General features: G+C 40.3%; 1 protein-coding gene across 9 annotated transcripts in view; it reads right to left on the bottom strand.

Moving 5' to 3' along the window:
- RC3H1 (ring finger and CCCH-type domains 1) overlaps nt 1-21,933 on the bottom strand; it is a 61,654-nt gene that overhangs the window by 13,180 nt on the left and 26,541 nt on the right. For 4 of the 9 annotated variants that reach the window (XM_030953947.1, XM_030953949.1, XM_030953953.1 and 1 more), the window contains exons 3-14: nt 18,153-18,273; nt 16,658-16,897; nt 15,387-15,562; nt 14,367-14,567; nt 13,106-13,238; nt 11,468-11,586; nt 9,802-9,914; nt 6,945-7,226; nt 6,413-6,630; nt 4,322-4,698; nt 3,188-3,319; nt 2,451-2,621 (exon numbers count right to left, since the gene is read on the bottom strand). In XM_030953947.1, coding sequence (XP_030809807.1) covers nt 2,451-2,621; nt 3,188-3,319; nt 4,322-4,698; nt 6,413-6,630; nt 6,945-7,226; nt 9,802-9,914; nt 11,468-11,586; nt 13,106-13,238; nt 14,367-14,567; nt 15,387-15,562; nt 16,658-16,897; nt 18,153-18,273 — 2,283 coding nt within the window. The remainder of the gene's footprint in view (nt 1-2,450; nt 2,622-3,187; nt 3,320-4,321; nt 4,699-6,412; nt 6,631-6,944; nt 7,227-9,801; nt 9,915-11,467; nt 11,587-13,105; nt 13,239-14,366; nt 14,568-15,386; nt 15,563-16,657; nt 16,898-18,152; nt 18,274-21,933) is intronic. The other 5 variants (XM_030953951.1, XM_030953952.1, XM_030953956.1 and 2 more) reach the window with 2 other exon arrangements.

Genomic DNA, 21,933 nt, shown 5'->3' with positions numbered 1-21,933 from the left:
AACTCCAAGAAGAGACCAGTGGGCATCTCTGAGGAGTACACATTCCTTCTAGAATCAAAAACAAATTTCTCTGAAGCCCAGTGCTAAGAATTGTAAAACCTAACAGCCTGCAAATGACTCAGAATGGGAGTTTTTCAGTACCACACTTACTTGGACATGTCTGGTGTATCTTTTCAGGCACTTTTCATAAAGCAGCAGTACTGTGTGGAACATCCTGGTTTCTAACTGAGTTTCAGACTCAAACACCTTAATGGGTCAGCATATGAGGAGAGAAAGTGTTCACTCTGTCCTCCAAGAGCTGAGTTATATAGGAAAGCTATCCGTTGGCTACCACAAAATGTAACATGGTAAGAATTGCCAAAATCAAGTTAAGACTTTGCTAAAGAAATAAAATTGTGCACAATAGAACAAAAAGAGCAAGGTAAGTGGGACCACTTTGCCAATAAAACTGTCTAAAGGCTACAACCTTTGGTATAGTCCAATAATAAAATAAAACTCTGCAAGCTTTCAGTGGGGATAATGATTGCTAGAAACAGTTAACATATCTGAGGCAGGAATAAAGGGGTGAAAATGGCAGTAACAACTAAGTTGGAATCTAAACTCAAGAAATGTAATACTTGGAAACTGAAACATTAGGGAAAATCTACTTTGTAATTCTGGAAAAAAAACCATTTTAATTTCGAGGCCATAGGATGGTAGTGCCAATTTTAATATCCTTCTATTTACCCAGTAAAGCTGCATGTATCTGCAGAATATTCAGCATTATGCACTCAGATGATCCTACTCCTGTCCTTCAAAAAAAAGGAATCTCTTATGAATGATTAAAAAAAAATCACTGAAGAATTAAGTCAGTAAAGGTGTCTTGATAATTTTTTCCTGTGAGGAGGCAAAAACTGAAAAGCAGCAGAGATCTCGTTTTGCTTATCTGAAAATTAGCTCTGGGGCAGAAAAATACTTTGTTTAGCCTTGAAAAAGGAGGTTACTTCTCCAGAACCTTATTACTCCTTGTAATTGAGCTGCAGGTTTTTTACACAGTTTTCTAGCAGCAGGGATGAAAGCCAAGAGCTGTTTATCACTCCTGGATGCTGCCACTTAGACAGCAATAAGCTGATTCCAAGTAATCTCAGTACTTCCCCAGGTCAAACGTGGCAGTGCGGTAACTCCAGGCAACCACACTGTGTAGGACTGAGAGCAAGGGAACAGGTAAAAAGGCCAAAGCTGCAGATGAAATGCAATTTTTTGCTCTGCTTTTTTCAGGAGAAAGCCTCCTTTTTGGGTCCATTTGCAACAGCAGCTTCAAGATTTTATGAGGAAAGCAATTCAGCAGACAGACCAAAGACAAATTTAATTCCAATGGGGCAGAGGGGGAAAGGGGAGCCTTTCTGAGGAGGAGCTGAACCAAAAAAATCCTGATTTAATAAGTGGATGCAACAGGTGAGCATCTGTCCATAGAAGAATGAATTCTGGTTAGAAATGTTCCCCCCCACCTATTATTGGCCAAAGAAAGGTCTCCATGACTCCAACAACACAAAAATAAGTCAACAGATCACTTTTGCAGATGGGGGATGAAGGAGAATAGATGAATCTCTGTAAAATAGTTCCTCAGGCTAAACAGTCTTTTCTCTTGAAGAGCTTGAATGACTTGCTACATGCATGGGCTACCAGCCTACTCCTCATGTTGAGTGATGTGTGAATGTTAGGAAGAAAGTGAATAGTGGTGGTATAGAAGACTCTATATTCTCCTCCATTCATGACTCCCAATAGTAACACCCAAGCAGCCCCTTCATTTTGCAACACTGACCCAGCAAAAATGGAGCAGCACAAAACAAGATCACAGCCTGCCTCCCAAAGTTCAGTGAAGGGCTGAATAACTGCAGCAGAGAGCTAGAAATTGCCTTCAAGAACAAACAGCTTAGTGCAAAGTTTTTACTGTGTTTTTCTCAGAAACTTCATGCAAGTTTTGGGTACTCTCGTGGCCAAAAACCACAGTCCTTCAAGTAAAAAACTAGTAACACCCTTAAAAGCAACAACAGCCATGTTAAAAAAGAATTAATTGCCTAAAGTTAAGTTACAGCATCTTTCTCTGACAGAAAGAAATACAGGCAGCAACAGATGGACAAGCTTAATTAAGAAGCAGCCAGGACAGAATAATTTTTGCATTTCAAGTAAATGCAAAGAATAATCCTTGCACAATATTCTTGCTATCTATGGCTTCAGAGCAGAGAGGTTATCCTGCCACTATATGCAGAATTTTGTACCAGCTACACAAGGGTAGGACTGTTCATAACTTTGAAAACTAAGTGTTTCACACAGCTGCAAATGCTTTCTGTGACTGCAATGCACTTCTGAGCTTAAATAAAAGCACTGCCATCAATCGTGGAAAGCAAATGAAAGTCCTTCCCAACCCACAGAAATATCCACTCTTCTGTTTTCCCCTTATCCCTGCATACCGCCATCTCCACACTCCTTGCTGCCACAACATCTTTGGGTTTTGCATCTTTGGTTCCAATGTAGGAGCCGATGGTGTCACAGGACCACGGAGAGTACTGGCTGTAGTCATTTCCTTTGTATTTCCCAGCTACCTTCAGGTCTTCATCCAAGTACTGTACAAAAACAAAAATCTGGTTCTGTAAGTGAAGGGAAGAAGCAGTTTCACAGCCATCCCTGTTCACTTCAACAGTAGTGAACTTGAGAAACATGACCAGGATTATTTTTTATCAGAAATATCACCCTCTGGAACTGGGCCAGAGAACACATGAAGTGCATGAAATCCTGAGCCCCCGGCTATGCTCCCAGTGCTGACTGATCACTTGGCCAGTTCAAAGGTGATATTTTGACACTGGTTAACAAAACAAATCTCTATCAAGCTGTTACTTCATTCTAAATATGTCAGGAGTAAAGTCTAGTAACTGTGAAGAGCGATTACTTCAATTAGCAATGGCTCTACATTAATTTTCTTGGCTGCACCAAAATCAGAGAGCTCAGGACCAGTGGTAGATCAACAGCCAGCTGAAACACTGGAGACTGTACTACAAGGGCTTCCCAGCTAGGCACGAAATCTACTTTCCCCAACACTTGCCAGTGCTGTATTGGTCTGATTTTCTTGTTGTCTACACCTACCAGCACATAAACACCCAAGTATTTTCTAAACATGCCAGTATCTCATGTTTTGTCAAAATACGCTTACCTCCTCTGAGTGAAAAGGATGAGGCAAGGTTGGTGATGGTGCAAAAGGAGGTGGAGAAATCACCTTCCTCTCCTCCAGCTGGGCCATGATCTCTTTCCTTCGTCTGTGAAGTTCATCCAGGCTGGGATGAGGCTGAAATGAAGACAGGGAAATGTTTCAGAGCTCCTGAAGCATTAAAGTACAAAATGAATAATTTTCTAAGTGTTGTTTATCTGAACAAAATAAGGCAGCAATGTACTGCAAGGAGAGGGAAATACAGAGGATACACAGAATCAATGAAGTAACAAATAATGATCACTCTGTTTAAGTCTACCTGTTAAGTTTCATACAGGACATACATGTTCCTACACTGACCAGTGTTAGTTCAGGACACCCCACAGACAGGCAACATGTTACAACTTGGCAAAGTTCCCACTGGCACATGTTCAAGTTCCCATTACAGTCATGTAGGGTAAATTGATAGAACTCTACAGGTCACTAGTCACATTTATTATTCACTTTGCAATAGAATTAAACACAAAAACGGCACACTCAAACTGATAAATCTGTAAGTTATGTTAAAAACACTTCCTGTACCTGGAATAGGATTCAGAGCCTTTAATCTGAATGACTTAAGTCCAACTATTCTACAGAACTCAATTCCAGCTGGGGAGTCATCAAAACAAATTTGTAAACTTATAACAGGAAGACCCTCCAGTTAGCTATCTAACTAGAAAAAATTCAGAAGAGCAGAATTTTTAATTCTTTTATCAAGGCAGGTTTGTTTAATGTTTATTATTGAAGTACAGAGTTGGTCAGTCACAGATGGGCAGTACAAGAATGCACATGTGATCATTTCCACACGCTGTATTTACTCTGCACTTGAGTAGCCCTCTCCAGCCTAATCTTTGCAGGAGAAGTGAGACATGTATGAGGTTTCCGAAGTGAATTACAATGCTTTTCTACTTTGAGCACTAAAGCAGTCTACTTTTACATATTAACATCATTTCAACTGCAGAGTTGACCAGTAACTAAATTACCTGCCAGTTTTTGATCTGCCTCCTAAAAGGCCTTAGTACAAAAACATTCAATTCCCCAAGCAGTTTATAGTTTCTCTCCCAAAACAACCACAAAACCACAGTGCAGAACCCATACCCTGTGGCAGGAAGGTCTGATCTGACCGAGGTGCGGAGCCACTGGGCAATAAGGCTCCGTTTGCTGGTATCTGTCCCTGGCCTCAGGCACGTAGAGGGGCACGGCCGCCTGCGGGATGTCGATGGGCACGGGGCTGCCGCGCACCACGTCCTCGCGCTGGTAGGGCTGCACGGGCGGGTAGCCGCGGCGGCCGTCGTAGTGCGGCGGGTACATGGGCTGGGCCAGGGCTGGGTAGCCCTGCGGCTGCGGGTACTGCGGGCTCACCACGCGCTCCGGCAGGTACGGCCCGTAGTGCTCCAGGTACGGCGCGCCCGCCTCGGCAGCTGACGGAGGAGGTCGGACAAAGCGAGACATGGACTGAGTGGGATAGTACACTCCTGGAGCAAAGCAAGGGGGGAAACACAAGATACAGAAAGTGATTAGCACAACTGTCCACAAAAATGGACAGCAGAAAACTCTGAAGAAGCAAAAGTTGATCCAAAGCTCGAGTGACATCGTGCAATTACCTAAGATACCAGCATGGTGTCAAAGTTACAGTAGCTGATGAAGAGCTGGTGAGACAGCCCACCACAGTGAATAGAAATACATCACCAGAACGTCTCTGCAGATTGCTACAAATGCTTTCAGCTAGGTAAGACCTAAAAAGTAAACTGAAGATTGGTCTGTACATCTTCATCCATGCAACTAAATTCAATTTATCTCATGGAATCACAGAATGACCAGGTTGGAAGAGACCTTCAAGATCATCAAGTCCAACCCATGCCCTAAACACCTGAACTAAAACATGGCACCAAGTGCCATATCTGGTCTTTTTTTGAATACATCCAGGGATGGCGCCTCCACCACCTCCCCAAGCAGGCCATTCCAATATTTTATCACTCTTTCTGTGAAAAATTTCTTCCTAATATCCAACCTATATTTGCGTTGGTGCAGCTTGAGACTGTGTCCTCTGGTTCTGTCAGTACTGCCTGGAGAAGGAGACCAACCCCACCTGACTACAGGCACCTTTCAGGGAGCCGTAGAGAGTGATAAGGTCACCCCTGAGTTTCCTTTTCTCCAGGCTAAACAGCCCCAGCTCCCTCAGTCATTCTTCACAGGGTTTGTGTTCCAAGCCCCATAACAGCCTTGTTGCTCTTCTCTGGACGTGCTCAAGCATATCAGAGCCACTGGCTGGGTAAAGGAACTTGGATTATTAGGATTTAAAGTCATCTAGAGATTTGTTCTGGGTCTTGAACAGGAGAAAGACATTTCAGGACTGTAAATCATGAAAGACTTGTAATATCGCATTGCCTGGTTACCTGAAGATTTTATTATTCTATCTGGGATCTCTGGATAATTTTAAAATAAGCAGAATATGTGCATGACATCATATTTTGTAGACAAATCAGTTGTTCACTGGCACATAATGAACAAATATAAACAGCTTGTTTTTCTTCAAAATGCTCTGTAACTTTCTCAGAAATGGCTTCCCCCATTTCACCTTTCCTTTCTAGAGCTTTTTCTGCTTTTAACTTCCTTTGGTCTTTCATTGCTTATTTTTCTTTCACATTAACTTCACTTTAGCTCATTTCTCTCTGCGACCTCACATTGCCTAAGACTCATTCTCTGTTTTCATATAGACAGCCACATCTTCTCTTTTTAATCCCCTTCAATATTATCTTTCTCCATGTGCTCTCTTTATAGTTAAGTTTTTCCTCTTTGTTCCTTTCTTATGACATCTTGGTTTTTTTGTGAACACCCTTCTCTAATTTCATTTATCTCTAGTCATCATGTGCACCTTATTTCCATTTTCCCTGAGTCAAACTAAATTAAGGTTTACCATACTGGATCCCTCATCCAGCCCAGTTAGGAAGAACTGAAGACAGAAGGACTTGCAACACTTGCACAGATACAGGTATTGTTTTCACTTGTATTGAAGTCCTCAGTCAAGGCATAAAATCCCATCCGCTTCCATTTTATTATGACATCACCATATCAGTGTCTTTCATCCATGTCATTTCTAAGAAAACTTCAATTAAAGGGCTTAAAAAACAGAGTGGGAAGAAAGACTAAAATAAGCATGAGGATGAAAGAGCTTGGTGTCAATCTTACCTTGCTGGTAGGGCGCTGGCTCAAACGATGGGGCAGCCCCTCTGGGGTCTTGATAAAACATATCTGCTTGTTGTGCACTGTACAACTGAGACCCTCGTGGTACCATCTGCAACTGCTTGGTGACAGACACTGAGGGCAGATCTGCTGGCACCCGAGCAGGCACAGGATGAGGGTTCACTGGCAAGGCAGAAATAGAGCTCTTGGGAACAGATTCCAGCCTAAAGAAGTGGAAAGATGGCACTGCTCATTAAGGCCTGGTATAGTACTCTACACTGTACTCTAACACACTATGTGTCTACACTCCTCCTCCTGAAGGCTTCTATCACCTTCTCCAATTAAAATATAAGCAAACAGGGAATTAACACAGTTTAGAGTTTTAGCTCTAGCTTTCCACTCTACTATATAATCATTAAAAAACCCCCCAAGCAAACACAAGAACAATCACAACCCCAGTTCTCTGAACTGGTTTCCTTTGTTTCTACTCCCCATTTACACACACAACAATGTGAAGAACAGGTAGGAAGAGCCATACAAGTCAGGAGGGGATCCAGGGGCACTGCTGCTCAGATGGTCCATCTTCCCTGGCTTCAGAGCACTTTCATAACCAGAGTCAGTCCCTCGAGAAATCAGTTGTGTCACTGTGCTGCCTGTTGACACAATTCCATTTGGCAGAGCAGAAGTTTTCCTATTGGGCAAGTCCACTCCCCCTTCCTCGGAGAGGATAGCTCCTGAAGGCAGGCCCACCTCATTCAGCTGGCCCAGGGAGGCACTAAGGGGTCTTCTGGGAACGAGACGCTTGTTCATTTTACGGAATCTTCAGAAAGAGAAACCACATATCAAAAATTGAAACAAAAAAAAAAGTAAAAGGAGCTGTACTTTCAAGATTTTTCAAACATGGATTCTACTGAAAGCTTCCTTTTTATTCAAATTCTTCACGGAGCTTATGAAAATAGCTCTAAGAATACAACTTCCCTGACAGTTGATCTATTAATCAGAGTTTCAATCAGAACAAGAATGGACTTCTAAGTACATCAAGAATTCACAGGTAAATTTCACACAGCAAATTTACAAATCCTACTTCCTTTACACATATGCATCTCAAGAGAACACCAAGATCAAGCATCACATAAAGTACTATTATCACACAAAATACAGTAATACAAGCTTCAGAATAAGAATCATGGACTGTTCAAGCGTGTTTTATTCAGAGAAGAAACTAATAGCAGAAAATTTAAGTGAAAAAATATGAAGTTATACCCTTTTGCTCTGTTTGTCCAATAATAAGCCAAGTGTTTACTACCATGTGATATATTTTAAAGCACATTTTAAGATTAATGTTACTATATCAATATGCAGCTTACACCATTCCTGTTGTTTGATAAAGTGATTGCAGAGATCAAAACTCTATGAACATGCAGCAATCCCAAAAATCTAACTGCTTTTGACTAAAGCCTGAATAACTACAGGCATTTTAACCAAAGTTCCACAGAAACCAGTAGGCCAACGGTACTAGAGAACAAATTCCAGAGTTGAAGGTCCTCCACTAAATAACCCTGCCATTAGTTCAGATCCCAGAATGCAAATGTGAGAGCACATTGGCAGACCTGAGTGTTCTCACTGAACAAGAAGCAAACAGTATTTCTTCAGCAGGGTTGAAGCCAACACTTTTATATCATAAATAACAGTCAGAGTGAGATGGGAACCCAGACTAGGAAGGTATACTAATTACTGCAGAAAAAGATGGCAACTGACTGATCACTCAGTCTTCAGATAATGTCTGTAGTTGCACACGTGCATTAACAGCAACACAAGAGAGGGGAAAAGGGGTTTTATTGTGTGGCTGTTTTGTTTTTTAGATGTTGTTGCAGTCTCCACATGTGCAGGACACACATGAATTTTTAAAAAGTTCAGTTCTTGCCTATGCACACAGGGTCTTTGTCAAGCAGCTGCTTAAGCAAGTTTGGATGATAATATGCTATCTAAAGCATTACCACACATTTCCCCATAACCTTCCTCCAAAGTTAAAGCTATATAGAGAGATAGAGGAGTCACACAGCAACAGCAATGCATATTAGTCACACAAAGCATTTTTAAAAGGAGGAGTGCTAACACAATAGCTACTTAAAGGAATTAAGCAAAGATAAAAGGTACAAGGAACAATCAGAACTCCCAAGTTCCCCAACCACCCACAGAACCTGAACAAACATTCTCTACAGCCCAGGACAACATTAGTACCAAGGCAAGCAAGTCAGTCTGCCTACACCAGGCCTCTCCCCCCTGCAAAGCTGACAAACAGTCCTTGATACATACAGCTGGCTCAGAGCTGCAACACTGACCTACCACCCAACACAGGTTAACAAAATCATCCCAAAGCTGCACTACCAATCTCCATTTCATTAGCATGATGACAGAAGGCAAAAAACTCTTCAACTGTTTCTGCAGCACACAAGTACTGAAGTCCTATTCCTTGTTCATATGAATAACTGTCTTTGTCATTCTAACACCACATGCTCTGCTCTTCTTTCTTTGTGTTTTGTCTATGCACTGCATGCTGGCCATACAGGCCATGAACTGACATTAATGCTTTAAGATTAAGAAATGAAAAAGAAACACTGCATGCCAATCCTGAGCCTGTGCAGTCTTCTCATTAAAAAGTACCCTTGCTTTGAATTATTGTAGCTCAAAAAGCAAATAACAAGCTAATATGCTACATAAAATACACTGTATTCATTTATTTTAGCTCCTAAATAATCCATTTTACTTAAAAAAAATTAAAACAACCTGCAGAACAACAGAATCTTGCTCTCGCATAACTGGTAGCCCTCCTAAATCTGTAATGGATCTAGACTGCAGATTTGATATGAGTGTCACTTTTTAACTACAACAAGAGATGTAACCAATTTAAGGTACCTACATGAAACTTTTTGACAGATTGCACAAAGAATTGTTGCAGGAAAAAATCTTGAATTGTTTGTTTTTAGCTCTTTGGAGAGCTAGCAATACATTCCTTACATTAGGAAAGCTGCCAGCAACCTACCTGAATGAAAAGGGAAGAGGAGAAGTACCCCACAAACAAAAGACACTGTGAATGCCATCACACACTTAGGAAGTAGGGAAAACAGCCCACCTCCAAAAACTTTGGATAACACTTGTGTAACATCAAACTTTCAGAGTTGCATTGCTGAATAAAGCAAATATCCTGCTGTATGGAAGAACAAGTAGCTCCAAAACCTAAGAGATGACTGTTACAAGTTTATCACATTACTTCTTACTAGTTTAACAGCTAGGTTATACCTCCTTTCCCCCTCATTCCTAAATATGAGAAATAACTCTTATAGACAAGATGAAACAAAGACTGGACTGCTTTCTACTAGCAGAGGTACACTTACTTTTCCAGCTCCTCCTGTGAGTGTGCAAAGGTGCAGCTGGCCCCCCGGGGACATCCTCCTCTCTGCTTCATGTCTCGGCACATGTATGTCTTGTACTTGCTGTGCTGAGGGGGCTGACAAGGGTAAAGAAAGCAGGTGAGATACCTGAACATGAAAAGCACTTAACCAAGCTGAATGTATCATCTTATCAAAGGCCTGGAGTTTGACTGTTGATAATTGCTCTAATTCAAGTGTTTCTGGAATAGCTGACATAAAATAAATGACTGAAGTACTTGTGTTTGGTTCTTCAACAGAACCAACAGATTCAGGAGTATGTGTTTTGACAACTAAGTAACTCAGTTTTCTACACCATTTTTATTCAAACTCCTTACTGGAGGGTTTGACTGGAACACAGCTGTACATTTTAGGACACAGTTAAGTGGACGAAACTGATACAGGATGAAAAAATTACCAATAATCAGATATACCCTATTGATAGTTCACCAAGGGAAACATCTGTAAAAGTCAACATGCTTTCTGAGAAGTCAAAAGGTGTATATCTGTCGGAAATCACCTGCAAACTGTTGGGGCTTTTTGTTTGTTTTTCCTTTTGTTTTGGTTTTGGGAGGGTTTGTTTGTTTGCTTTTTGTTTGGTTTGCTTTGGTTTTTTTTTTTTTCCCCTACTGCAGTGGGAAGATCCAGGCAGAGTGAACATAAGCCACACAGCCTTTCACTGGCCACTTTTGCCAGGTAGTGCAACTTTACCCAGACTCAGCAGACATCCCTTTCCTACTCACAGACTCTGGGCTCCCTTCCAAGCAGCATAGCATGTACCACAGGCTCTCCACAACAAAAACTCTTGATGTTTTCTCCTCCCAGATTCCCACTTATGCATTTCTACTGTTTTTCCTTTTGCTAGTGACAGCGCTCATTATCCATCCCAAGTAATGCAAAAAGATGAAACAGTAGAAATAATTTTTTTTTTGGCAAAGATAATCTTTTTACTAGTTGAGCTCCCCAAACCAGCTCTCCAAGAGGATGAGTGCCAAAGAGACAGAGGAGTAGGACTGGGACAGGCAGCTCTGTACTTCAGCAGCATTTATATCAAATGAGCTACGCAATAAAATGACATCAAAGGAATGTGTGATAAGGTAACTATGAGAGAAGTTAATACACAATTACATTGTCATTGTTGAAAACAAAAAAAATTGTTTCAGGAACTTGGATTGCACCTTCATATCAACTGTTCTTAAATCTTCAAGCTCGACAGATACTCAGCACAGGTATAAGGATAATTTCATTAACAGAGAGCCAGCTGGCTGTAATATGTCACATTGAAACAAAACCAAGAAAATCCCCACAAATCACAGCAGCACACAATTTCCCTTCCCCACCCTCTACTCAGGAAGGTTGTTATTCATTTCCCTAAGCCTGCAGCTGGATCAGACTGTTCTCCTTCCATCCTAGTGAGCTGTGAAAATCACTTTAACAGGTTTTGGAGGTAAATATGTGTTGTTTCACATTTTTTCCTTTCTTATTTCTTTTTTGATAAATACGACTTGCAGTGATGTTTTCAATTAGCTCCTTGTCAAACCAAATCTTTCCAGATGACATTAGTAAACCTCTACTATAGGATACAGCCAATAAAACTTAGAGGTACATATTTCCCAAATGATTTCGCTTTTACCTGTTGTTGATCTGTTCCTTTTTTGCTGTGATTCTGGATATAATCAACTAAGCCATGAACCACAGTCCTCACAGCAACTAATCCATTTTCCAGTTGTTCCCACGTTGGAGGTGGAGCATCTGTTGCATGGACAGCAAACACCAAACATAAAGAGAAAAATCAGAAAGATTTTCCAAAACCAGGTACAAACAGTATCACAAAACTTGACTAGCCAAGTTTATAAAAAATGTTTCATCAGTAGATGAAAAGCATTCAGCACCTTAATTCTGGGACATTTAGCTCTTACAGAATAGAGGTATCTATCAGCTTAAGATTGAACTGCACAAAATACTGAATGAGCCAGTAAGACCATTATTAGCATGTAAAATTATTTCCTTTTACAAGAACTTTCTCATCTCACAAGAACTCCAGAATAAAGGCACTGTACAAACTCTTCTCATTTAGAAAAACATCAGGTTCAAAATCCCTCTTTGCATTCAGACTCCTGGAGGTAAAATTATTCCATACAAATACAGTCATCCTGGCCTGATTACACAGGCACAGATGTAGAACAGCAACAGAAATTAATGCCTCTCATGTGGAAAAAACATCACAAGGCAAATCTATGAATCAGACCACCATCTAAACCACTGTGAATAAATTGTACAGTTTCAATTCTATAGGAGCACTTTCTCTTTTTAGCCAGTTTACTTTTCTAAGTTTTTGAATCTGTTCCAGCAGCTGACACTCCCACTGTGTGCCTGCACACTCTGCTGCAAAGGACAGTACCTCAAAGAGCCTTTCAAGATCTTTAGCACAATTAATGACATTATATTCCACTCACAGGGACTAAATTCTTCCACAAGTACTTCAACATGCTTCCCTGCTGTTCTTTAGGGAACTCAACAGTACAGAAAAAACCACAAAGACCAGAACTTGGCTACCGAAATCCAGGGAGGCTATTAGTGATGCCACCTTCCATACCAGTTTTTAGCAAACAAATTTGCAGTGGACAGGTTTGTCCCCAGCTTGTTTCAGTATGTAAGATTTGGGAAGAAAGCACTGCACCTCCTTTAGCTGTGAAGTACAACTGGTCCTCATTGGAAAGGAAGTTTTACTTCTGTTTGTTTAAACAAATACAAAGTACAATTTTTCATCTCCTGAAGTTGTAGTTTATATATTTTTACTATTTTGATATATAATATTGATATTACAAATTTTAGCAGGTATAAAATAATACTTCAGCCACAGGACTTTGTTCTGTCCCTTCCCATCTCCCTCCGATAGTCCTTACAGCACTGCTGACTTTTTCAACAATTTCTATCTTTCTCTCCTCTGTCAACAGCTTAGGTTCTATTTCCCAGTTAAATTCTTTCCAACTATCTTCTACTTGCCAGACTCTTTCCTAGTTTTGCAGAATTACCTATGAACAAGAAAAATACTGAATTCTGTAGGGTAACAAACCATTCTTGTCTAGACTGACTTTTGCCCAGCTTCTCTCTATTCAATCTATCAAAATTCTACTTTGGAATCCAAAACTCTTTAGTTGATGAGTAAGGAGGACGTTTCCTTACACTTGATGATCAGCTTTCAATCCTTGAATAGTGTTAAGCTCATGTTGCTAAACTTAAAGGTTTTTATGAAAACACCCAGATTTACCTGGACTGGGATCAATATTTGCTAGGAGCTCTAGGTGAGGTCTAAGACGATTCAAGTTAGCTGGATCTCCAGTCCTCTGGAGAGCAATAGTTAATTCCTGAACACTCTGTGCAAACGAGGCTGGGGTCTGCAACTTAAAAAAATTATCATCATTAACTTTCTACAGGCATAGCAATCCTCATGGTTTCTGAAGGCTGCTCCACAGACAACTGTCTCTCAAAACTAGAGATAAAGATCTTTTTCAGAAGCCCATTCCAGTGAACCCTATCTATTAAGAAAGCACAGTTCTTTGACATTGCATTAAATTACACTTTGAAATAGACAAAATAAAGGCTGGTGTTATTTCTAGCAATAAAACCCATTTCTTTTGGGTTGTGTTGCTACCCAAGGGAAAAAATGGGCCCTATTGGAAATAATTTAATTTAGATTTCTGGAGAGTCTAATATCTCCAATCCCCAAACCAACAGGTCTGCACCCTGCTTTAAATTGAGTACAGTAAGCAGAAAATAAAGAACGAGATGGTTGAAGGAAAAGATAGCTAGCAACATTCCATTTCCTAACATCACTCAATTCCAGTTTTAAAACTGTTAATTCTACCTAGATCCTTCAAGAGATGTTTGGCAAGACACTTCAAAAGGTGGGCAAAGGCATAAATATACAGTAGAAGCTATCTGGAAGCTAATCCCCTTGCACAGCAGCCAAAGCAGTTGTTTCACAGCTTTCATAACCATTCAACAAGGTTCAGTTCTTCCCACCTAATTCAGGCACTTAAAAAAGCATCCCCTAATCTAAAAGCCCATTTATCCTATGTTGCTTCTGAACACAGAGAGATCTGGGCATTTCCAGAGTTTAAGTATTTTATTTACAAAATGTGTTTCCACCTGTCTGTCTTCAGACACAGACATGGGGGCTCATTTTTTTCCAACTTATGCACTAACTTCCTGCCTGGAAACATGGACCATTAGCCTCTGTCACTACATTGGCACTTATCAGCTGTTCATAAAGGTCACTCCCCAATTATTTAGCTAAACTTTGTGGGTTTCCATCTGCAGAAAGAAGTAAAGTAGCAAAAATGTCCAGATGGCAGTGGAAGCAAGATTCATTAGATTACAAATATATATTCTAATTATTTAGGATGTAACAGGTTTTGAAATAACAGGACAAATGATTAATGGACAAGTCCACGTGGGCACAGTTTCTAAGTTCAATGATACAAACAGCTGCATACAAGATGGACTGGGCTGATGCTAGGTGGCTTTACCTTGTCAATGATACTCTGCATGTGGGATTTGTGAGACTGGTCTCCATACAGGAGCGAGGACCACTGGTCTGGTGCGATACGCAAACCCGCTTCCATCGCTATTTGAACTATCTGCGAGTCGTGTTCCCTTCTCAGAGCTTCGTATGTCCGAAATTCCTCCTTCAGCTGCATCAGGGAGGAATCCTCATCTCGCTTGGTCACCTAGAGAGGAGAAATGAGCCAGATGCAATTAAGCAGGATAAGCCCAAGATTATGTGAAGTCCGAGGCAAGTGACGTCTTTGGTGACATCTAAGTCCTTCTCCCAAACTAAAATCAACTATGACACACTCAGTGAACAGCAGCTCCTACTAAAGTAATGCACACTTTATAGAGTGGAACCACTATAAAATGGACACAAAACATTGTTTACTTGGACTCTGACCCACATATTGGTCAAAGTGTCACATTTCCAAATGACTTTACAGCACCCATACCTTCAATCAAGATATTTTGTTTGCATTGCAGAATTTGTTTGAGGGTACAATTAGCAAAACCAAAGTGTTTTTCTACTCATTTAGCAAGAGTAAATGACATTTAAGTTGAGCATCTAGTAACAGATATTAAACACTGTAAAGTAAATTAAGCAGTTTTTCTTCATACAGCTGACACCCAAAAGTCTCCTTTTTCTTTGATTCTAACCACACCACAACTGAATTAACAGAATTAGTGATTTTTTGGCTTTAAGCCACTCCTAAGAAGGTAAGTATGCTGCTTGACATCCACGTTTTGTAACAGTACCTCTATAAAACCAGGCAACGGCAAAACCTATCTTTACAGCTTCAAATTGCTATTTCAGCCTACAGTGCCACCATGGCTGAATGATAAAGAACTCTAAATTCATGTGGGACTTAATGAGCAATACTTCCTCTAAGTACACATATTTTTAGCCACATTAAATGTTACAGGACAATGAAAACTGCAGGTGAAAACCAATGGTTTTCATAGCATTAGAAAACCTCTGGGCAGAACTTTGTTCATACCTTGAAGCAGGAGGCTCTGTAAAGGAGCTGGACAACGTGCCCAATGCTCGTCTTGGAAGCCTGAGGGAATCGCGGCTCCAGTCTCTGCACCACAAAGAGAACCAAGACCTTCCGCGACAGTGCAGATCCATCTTCCAAAGCCAGCAGAACCAGCTTTAGAGCCTCCTCTTGCATTGCTGGGAGTCAGGGGAAATGCAAAAAGAGACAAAGGATGAGAGAAGCCCAAGTAAAATTTTTGCAGTTTCTTGTTCACCTACAATTGAGATAACAGCTAAAAACTCCCACCAACAGGCACACAAAGCCACAGAGAAAAAAAGGAATTGAGCAAGAAGGGAGGGCAAAGAGAGAAGGAACCTCTCCAGATTCCCAGACTGTGACTTGGGAAAACAGGACCTTTTACCTTTAGTATTATTATCTTTATTATGATTTACTATTATGTATTATATTAATATTATTATTGCTACTACTACAACAACATCTATTTTGGGCATCATCTGATAAGAAGGTTCCTGTCTGTACATCTCTTGATCTTTAATATGAATTTTCAAAGCGTATTGCCTACATCCCACACTTATCCCAAAAGAAAAATCTGACAGGTGAAGGAAGAGCAAGGTTCATTTCCATTCAAGCAAAACAAAAAAGAATGCCCACACCAATCAACCACACTGCAGCACTGCTATTTTGCTATGTAACCAACCTCTCTCTTCGCTCAAGTGGTAAGAAAGTTACTATCTCTATATGTTTCAGTCAGGAAAAGCTTCACTATTTTTTCATTAAGAAATTGGCTTCATATTTCAAGACTCAACAAGTGAAGTCTATATTTTCAATAATGAGACTTCTTTTTTTTAAAGCAACATTGATTCCTTTCTAGTATTTTAAGCAAAGGAATTTAATTTATAAATGCACAACTCCTTAAAAATGTGTACACATAAGTGTAACAAATCTATCCCTACAACTGTTTTGTATGTTTATTGCCCTAAGAAGGAAAAGAAGCCATGCCAGTCACTTCCAGTAACCTTATTTTTTCTAGAAAGATCTTCAAGGAATAGCAACTGGTCATTTATCTTACGAGAATTCTGAATTTTACAGAACACTTGAAAAAGCATTAAAAATACACGAAAACCCAACAGACACATAATTAATTCTGAAGATTTCTATTAAGAAATTAGGCTGTTGCTTAATAAAATCCCTTGGGCAATTGGACAGCCATTTATCAATGGCTCAATTCTGAAGTGCTTCTAGTACAGCAGTGATACTGTGATGTCACCTACCTGGCCCAAGGAACTGGCAGCCTCTGGCTCTCACTGCAGCCCAGAGGTTGGAGGAGAGCTGCTGAGGGTTCTGATGCTGGAGGATGAGCTCTGTGACTGTTCTTTCACCCAGTGACCGCGCTGCCCGCATGGCTCTGATGCGCCCTTCTTCCTCCACCAGCTGGCAGTGGACTAATGTCACCAGTTTCCTCTGCATGGGGCGACTCAGCACGCTCTGAGTGGTGCTGTTAAGACCCACACCTTCAAAATAAAATGAAACAGAATAATAAACTACTTCACACTCCTCTTCTTGTGCCAGTCTTCAGTGACTGTACTGGACAAGTGCAAACCTAGCTCTCCTGGTGTCCATGTTGTCAAAGGGAATACTAGTCAAGGCATATCATAAGTTCATTTCATTTGTTTCACCTGGCAATAAAAGCAGTTTTCTGGTAGTCAGCTTCCCCACAGGCTTAATCTTGTGATTGACTGATCTGGCTTTTTAAGAAGATGGAACCTCTAATGAATCCTTTTCCCATGTTGGCAGTTTGTCCCACACCCTCCCATCCAGATTCCCAGTTCATCCCTTATTCATGGACTTTAGGGATCATTTGGACATTTGTTTGTTTTCAAAACGCATTTAGTTTCTTGCCTACATGTAGTACCTTCACTGTTTTGCTTTAGAGCTTACATGAATCCTGAACCGCTTGGGTGATGTTTAATTTTGTGCCACAACTCTGAATCACAAACATGCTGAGAGCCACCTAATTCAGGTTAAAGGAAGAGGTGACTCACTAGACATACAGCTGCCATGCTGAGTTTGCTCTGCAGCCAGAGCTCATTCACTGGGCCACCAATTCCCAGAGTGATTCTGCTGTCATACTGCACTGGTCACAAAATACTCAGACAGCTTCTCAAAAAAAAAATTTTTGATAACCCAATGCCCATGATGATCACCTCCACTACTTGGGCTGACAGACTGCCCAAATCCAGCGCATGTAATATGTATAAAATCCATACTCTTCAACACAGTGCAACTTTGCTAACTTAGAATTACCCAGACTGACCCAGCTCTTGTATTTGACCTTGTATAAACAAAATATTACTTATAATTTTCCTTATCTGTCTTATATATAGTAACTTTCTCTTATGAGTTCATTCATCCTCTACAGAACAGCTGCATCACTACAATTATCACAAAGCAGAACTGAAAAAAAAAAAGGCAAAACTATCTACTTTTACTTATTCTGCAAAGATCAAATCAAAGTTTGTCTCAACTCACTATGGCATGGTCAAAACCCTCAGCCTTCTCTCTGAATTATTTTTGACATCTTTCAATTCGACAACCCCCTCCCCTCCATGAAAATATAATCTTAATGTTTAAGAAATCTGTTTCAATTTTTTTCTAAACTAGATTTATATCCATTTTTCAAACATGCTAACTAATAATTTGGATAGTTTGTTTTGCATCTTATTTGGCTTTTGGTTTCATTTTCCAAGGAAGCAATGCAGGAACTACCTCTTGCACTGCTGAGTGGTTTGAGGTACAATGCCAATTCTTCCACACATTTCTTGCCCTCCTCATAATGCTTGGTATCTTCAGCTCCACTGCATAAAGTAATCGGTTGCTGCTCAGGAACCTGAGGAGAGATGACATGTACATCTACTATGAATATGCATAAATAAGTGGCAACCATGATTATAAACATTTATTACTACACCACATTTCCTGTTTTGTTCTCCTTGTGTGATTCTGCTGTATTACATAGCATTTTTTCAGCTTATTTACTGAACAAATAGCATAAGAAACTCCAGTGAGAATGAAAACAAAAATACAGGATTTATGTTTAAGAGACTTCTTTGATTCAGTGGCTGAAAGGAACTACAAGCAGAAGGCTTAACATGGCACTTCCTATAACTATAAAACTTTGGCTAAAATAGAACACATTGAAACATCCCCAAAGCTGACTGGCCAAAAAACTCAGGGGGAAGAAAAAAAAACAAAAGAGAAGAGCCCTGGTCTGCTGGTAAGTACAAATTTGTATCTATGGCCTCACAGCTCTAAAACCATCCAGGGATAAGAGACTGCAGCTACTTAAGATTAGTGGCAGAAAGACTTAGCAGCAAATACAATAAGAGACCCCTGGAACAAATTCTGAGTAGACACAGTTATAAAGCATGACCAAGTTATCCTATGTAGTGCATATGAGCACACCCTGTGAGTATTTATCTGATGATAGACGCCAACTACATTCTTGGGCTTTTGTGCTGGGTTTTTGTCAGGTGACATTTATTTCTCCTTCCACGCATTCACCAGAAATCAGGATTTTTCCATGGGATTTGCACCACACCCCTCCAAGTTATATATTTGGTTCTACTTTCCTCTTGGAAAATTCTTAAAGCTTTCATCAAATTTGAGGGTGCAGTATAGCACTGCAGTACTAACACTTCTTAACATCACTGTTCAGCAGTCAACCCAATATGATAGTACAGGGAACTGGAATTCCTCAGAAGACTAAACACAAGCACTTTTTCTTTTTGCTGTCAAAGTGCAAATATATCTCAGACTTCTATTTCCAAGTCAATCCCCATCCCAGTGGCAATAACAGCATGCTAATCCCACATAGCTGCTTACAGGGACAAACCCAGGCCTTCAATCTAAAAGCAAAAGCCTTTAATGCTTCAGTTAAATACAGACACAAACCTGCTTACCTTCATGTGTAATGCAGCCGTGGCAAGAGCAGCATTATGATGGTAGCACCAAATAAAAGAAGCAAATATATATAAAATACATATACACACACATATATGGTTGCCATCACCAGTGTGAACAGCTTTAATATAAATTTTAATAAAAAGCAATGCTTGAATCATATGATCACACTTCTCCTTAGACAACCGCGTCACCATGCTGTTTCTCATTTGACACATAGAGCAAAATAAAAAGTTACTATCTTGCTTTTCCAGCAGGTAACAAAGAAAAGTCTCAAAATGCAACATGTTAGCTGAAAATAACATAGTATCCTCTCAAACTAGCAAAAACAAGACAGAGGCTGTGTCAGATCTAGGCTTCCATTCTCACTACAGAGAAAAACCCAAGTTCAATCACACCAACGTAACAAGGTTAGCCTCGATACTTATCACTGATAGAAGTTAACTTGTAAGGTTCTGTGGGGTTTTGGTTTTAATTTTGGGCCAGCATTTGTTTGGGGTATTTTGGTTTTTGGATTTGAGGAGATTTTGTGTCTGTAAGCAAGAATATTTTCAGCAAAAGGAGATTTTGCAACTCTGTATGCTAGAGTGGTCAGCTGTAAACAGTCACAACAACCTTATCTTGAGTGGTTTCTTGGGATTTAGGAAACTATTATTAACTCCTGCATTATATGCCTGCACCTTAACAGAATATTCCACAGCTCCTTTCCAAAGGCACTGCCATTTTAGCAGCCTGCTTCTGCCAGGGCAGTTACGTGGCAGAACTGGATGACTGAGCAAATGACACATCTCAAGTGTATCCAGACCCTGCCCCATCTCTGCCCTATTTCCTGCAGTCCCACACTCTGTACAAACTCCAATTCTCCTGCAAGCATTCCCTGTGGCACTACTGCCAGCCCAAACGGTGACAGCACCACAGCCCCGGCAGACAGACAGACAAAGGGGCTGGGAACAGACGTGGCACAGGAAGTCACACTCAGCCCTGGATTTCCACCCTGAATTGGAGTGGGTTTAGCACACATTCAAAGCACTGGTTTGGAATGCCAGACACAGCACAACTCCACCAGTGAGACACAAGGACTGTCTAGCAACTAACAGAAAGCTTCCCCTTCCCCCATGGAAAAGCTGGCAGAGAAAAACTTCCAAGAGCTAATCAAGCTATTCAAACACTATCTGCACATTGTTCCCATTCCTTCTCTTTTGAAGGGAAGCTTCAATGTAAAAATCTAAATGCTTTGTACAACTGTATTGCAAAATGAGCCCAAAAGAGATTCAACTTTTATCTGAAGCTGGAGTAGTGTAGTACTGAAGAGTAAAACATGCTTTTCTGTGGTTTTCAGGAGTGTTCAGGAGAAGAGAATTTAGTTCTCATGCACACACACTTCATTCATGCAGTGCACTTCACAATAAAATTTACAAGTAATTTTCCTTCTGCTGGTTGTATTATATGCACATCCATGAGTTATTTTAATATTTTAGGGTTAGAACAATTGTAAGAATAGCATCTACCAAAAGAAAAATCATGAAGACATAATTAATATAAGTGACGGGAAATGTGAATTTTGACTTTGGCTCCATCATGGAACTGCTGAGGGACAACTGAGAAATAACTCAACTCGAAAGCATTTTCACTTCCCTCTCCCAAAATAGCCTTTTAATAGCATGCATGACCCTATGGTTACTGCTGTTTACAATGCCTCTCAGGAGCCTCAGAATAGATGCCCCACAGAGTGAGCTCATTATTTTCACACTCAGTCCATATTCCGTTCTCTCAGACATCACACCCTTATGACAGTTTCCACTGCAAATATATTCACATCATGTAATCAACAGCTCCCAAAGGGGATGAGAGAAAGACAGGAAAAATGATCTCAGCTCTTTAATTGCTTTAAATCTGTGATGGTTTTGCATGTATCTGCTTTGGCAATGACTTCAAGTATCCTGACAGTGGAATGTTACCCATCAGCATGGCTTGTGGCTGTGGGAAGAGACAGGTTATGACAGCATCAGGAAGGGGACTGGAAAAGAATGCTAAAGCATCATCTCATACCAGGCAGTGATTTTGAATTGGTGATTTAAGTGTAATTTGATGAAGAAAGTCAGCTTGAGTTGTCAGTAATTACCATTAGACATCTAATTGCACAGAATGAGAACATGTTAAACAGACCATACCCCTTTTTGTATGGTTTGAAAACTGTTTCTATCAATATTTTCCTCCCCCTCCCTGCAAATAAATGATTTGCTTCCTGCCAAGAGAAACCAAACACAACCCAAAGCCTACTGTCTTTAGTTCCTCAAAAGTTTACATTAAAGACAACTTTTTCACAGATAATTCCTCTTTCGTGGCACTTTATTTCACCAGAAGTTAAAATAAAAAATTATCACACGTGCCTCTAATAGCTCTGCACTTTCCACCTTCCCCTTTTGAAAGTGCTATAAGTTAAGATCACCCAGTCTCTCATCATGTACAATTCCAATGTCTAGAATTGTGTTTATCATGTCCAGCAGGAGATTATTCCCAAATTAAAGCACCACAAGCATTTCTGTCACTCTACATCACCTGTTTGGAATGTGCATGCTGCTGTTTC

The sequence above is a fragment of the Camarhynchus parvulus genome, chromosome 8 (assembly GCF_901933205.1).
Source record: "Camarhynchus parvulus chromosome 8, STF_HiC, whole genome shotgun sequence".
NCBI lineage: Eukaryota > Metazoa > Chordata > Aves > Passeriformes > Thraupidae > Camarhynchus > Camarhynchus parvulus.
This window is presented reverse-complemented; position numbering and strand designations above follow the sequence as displayed.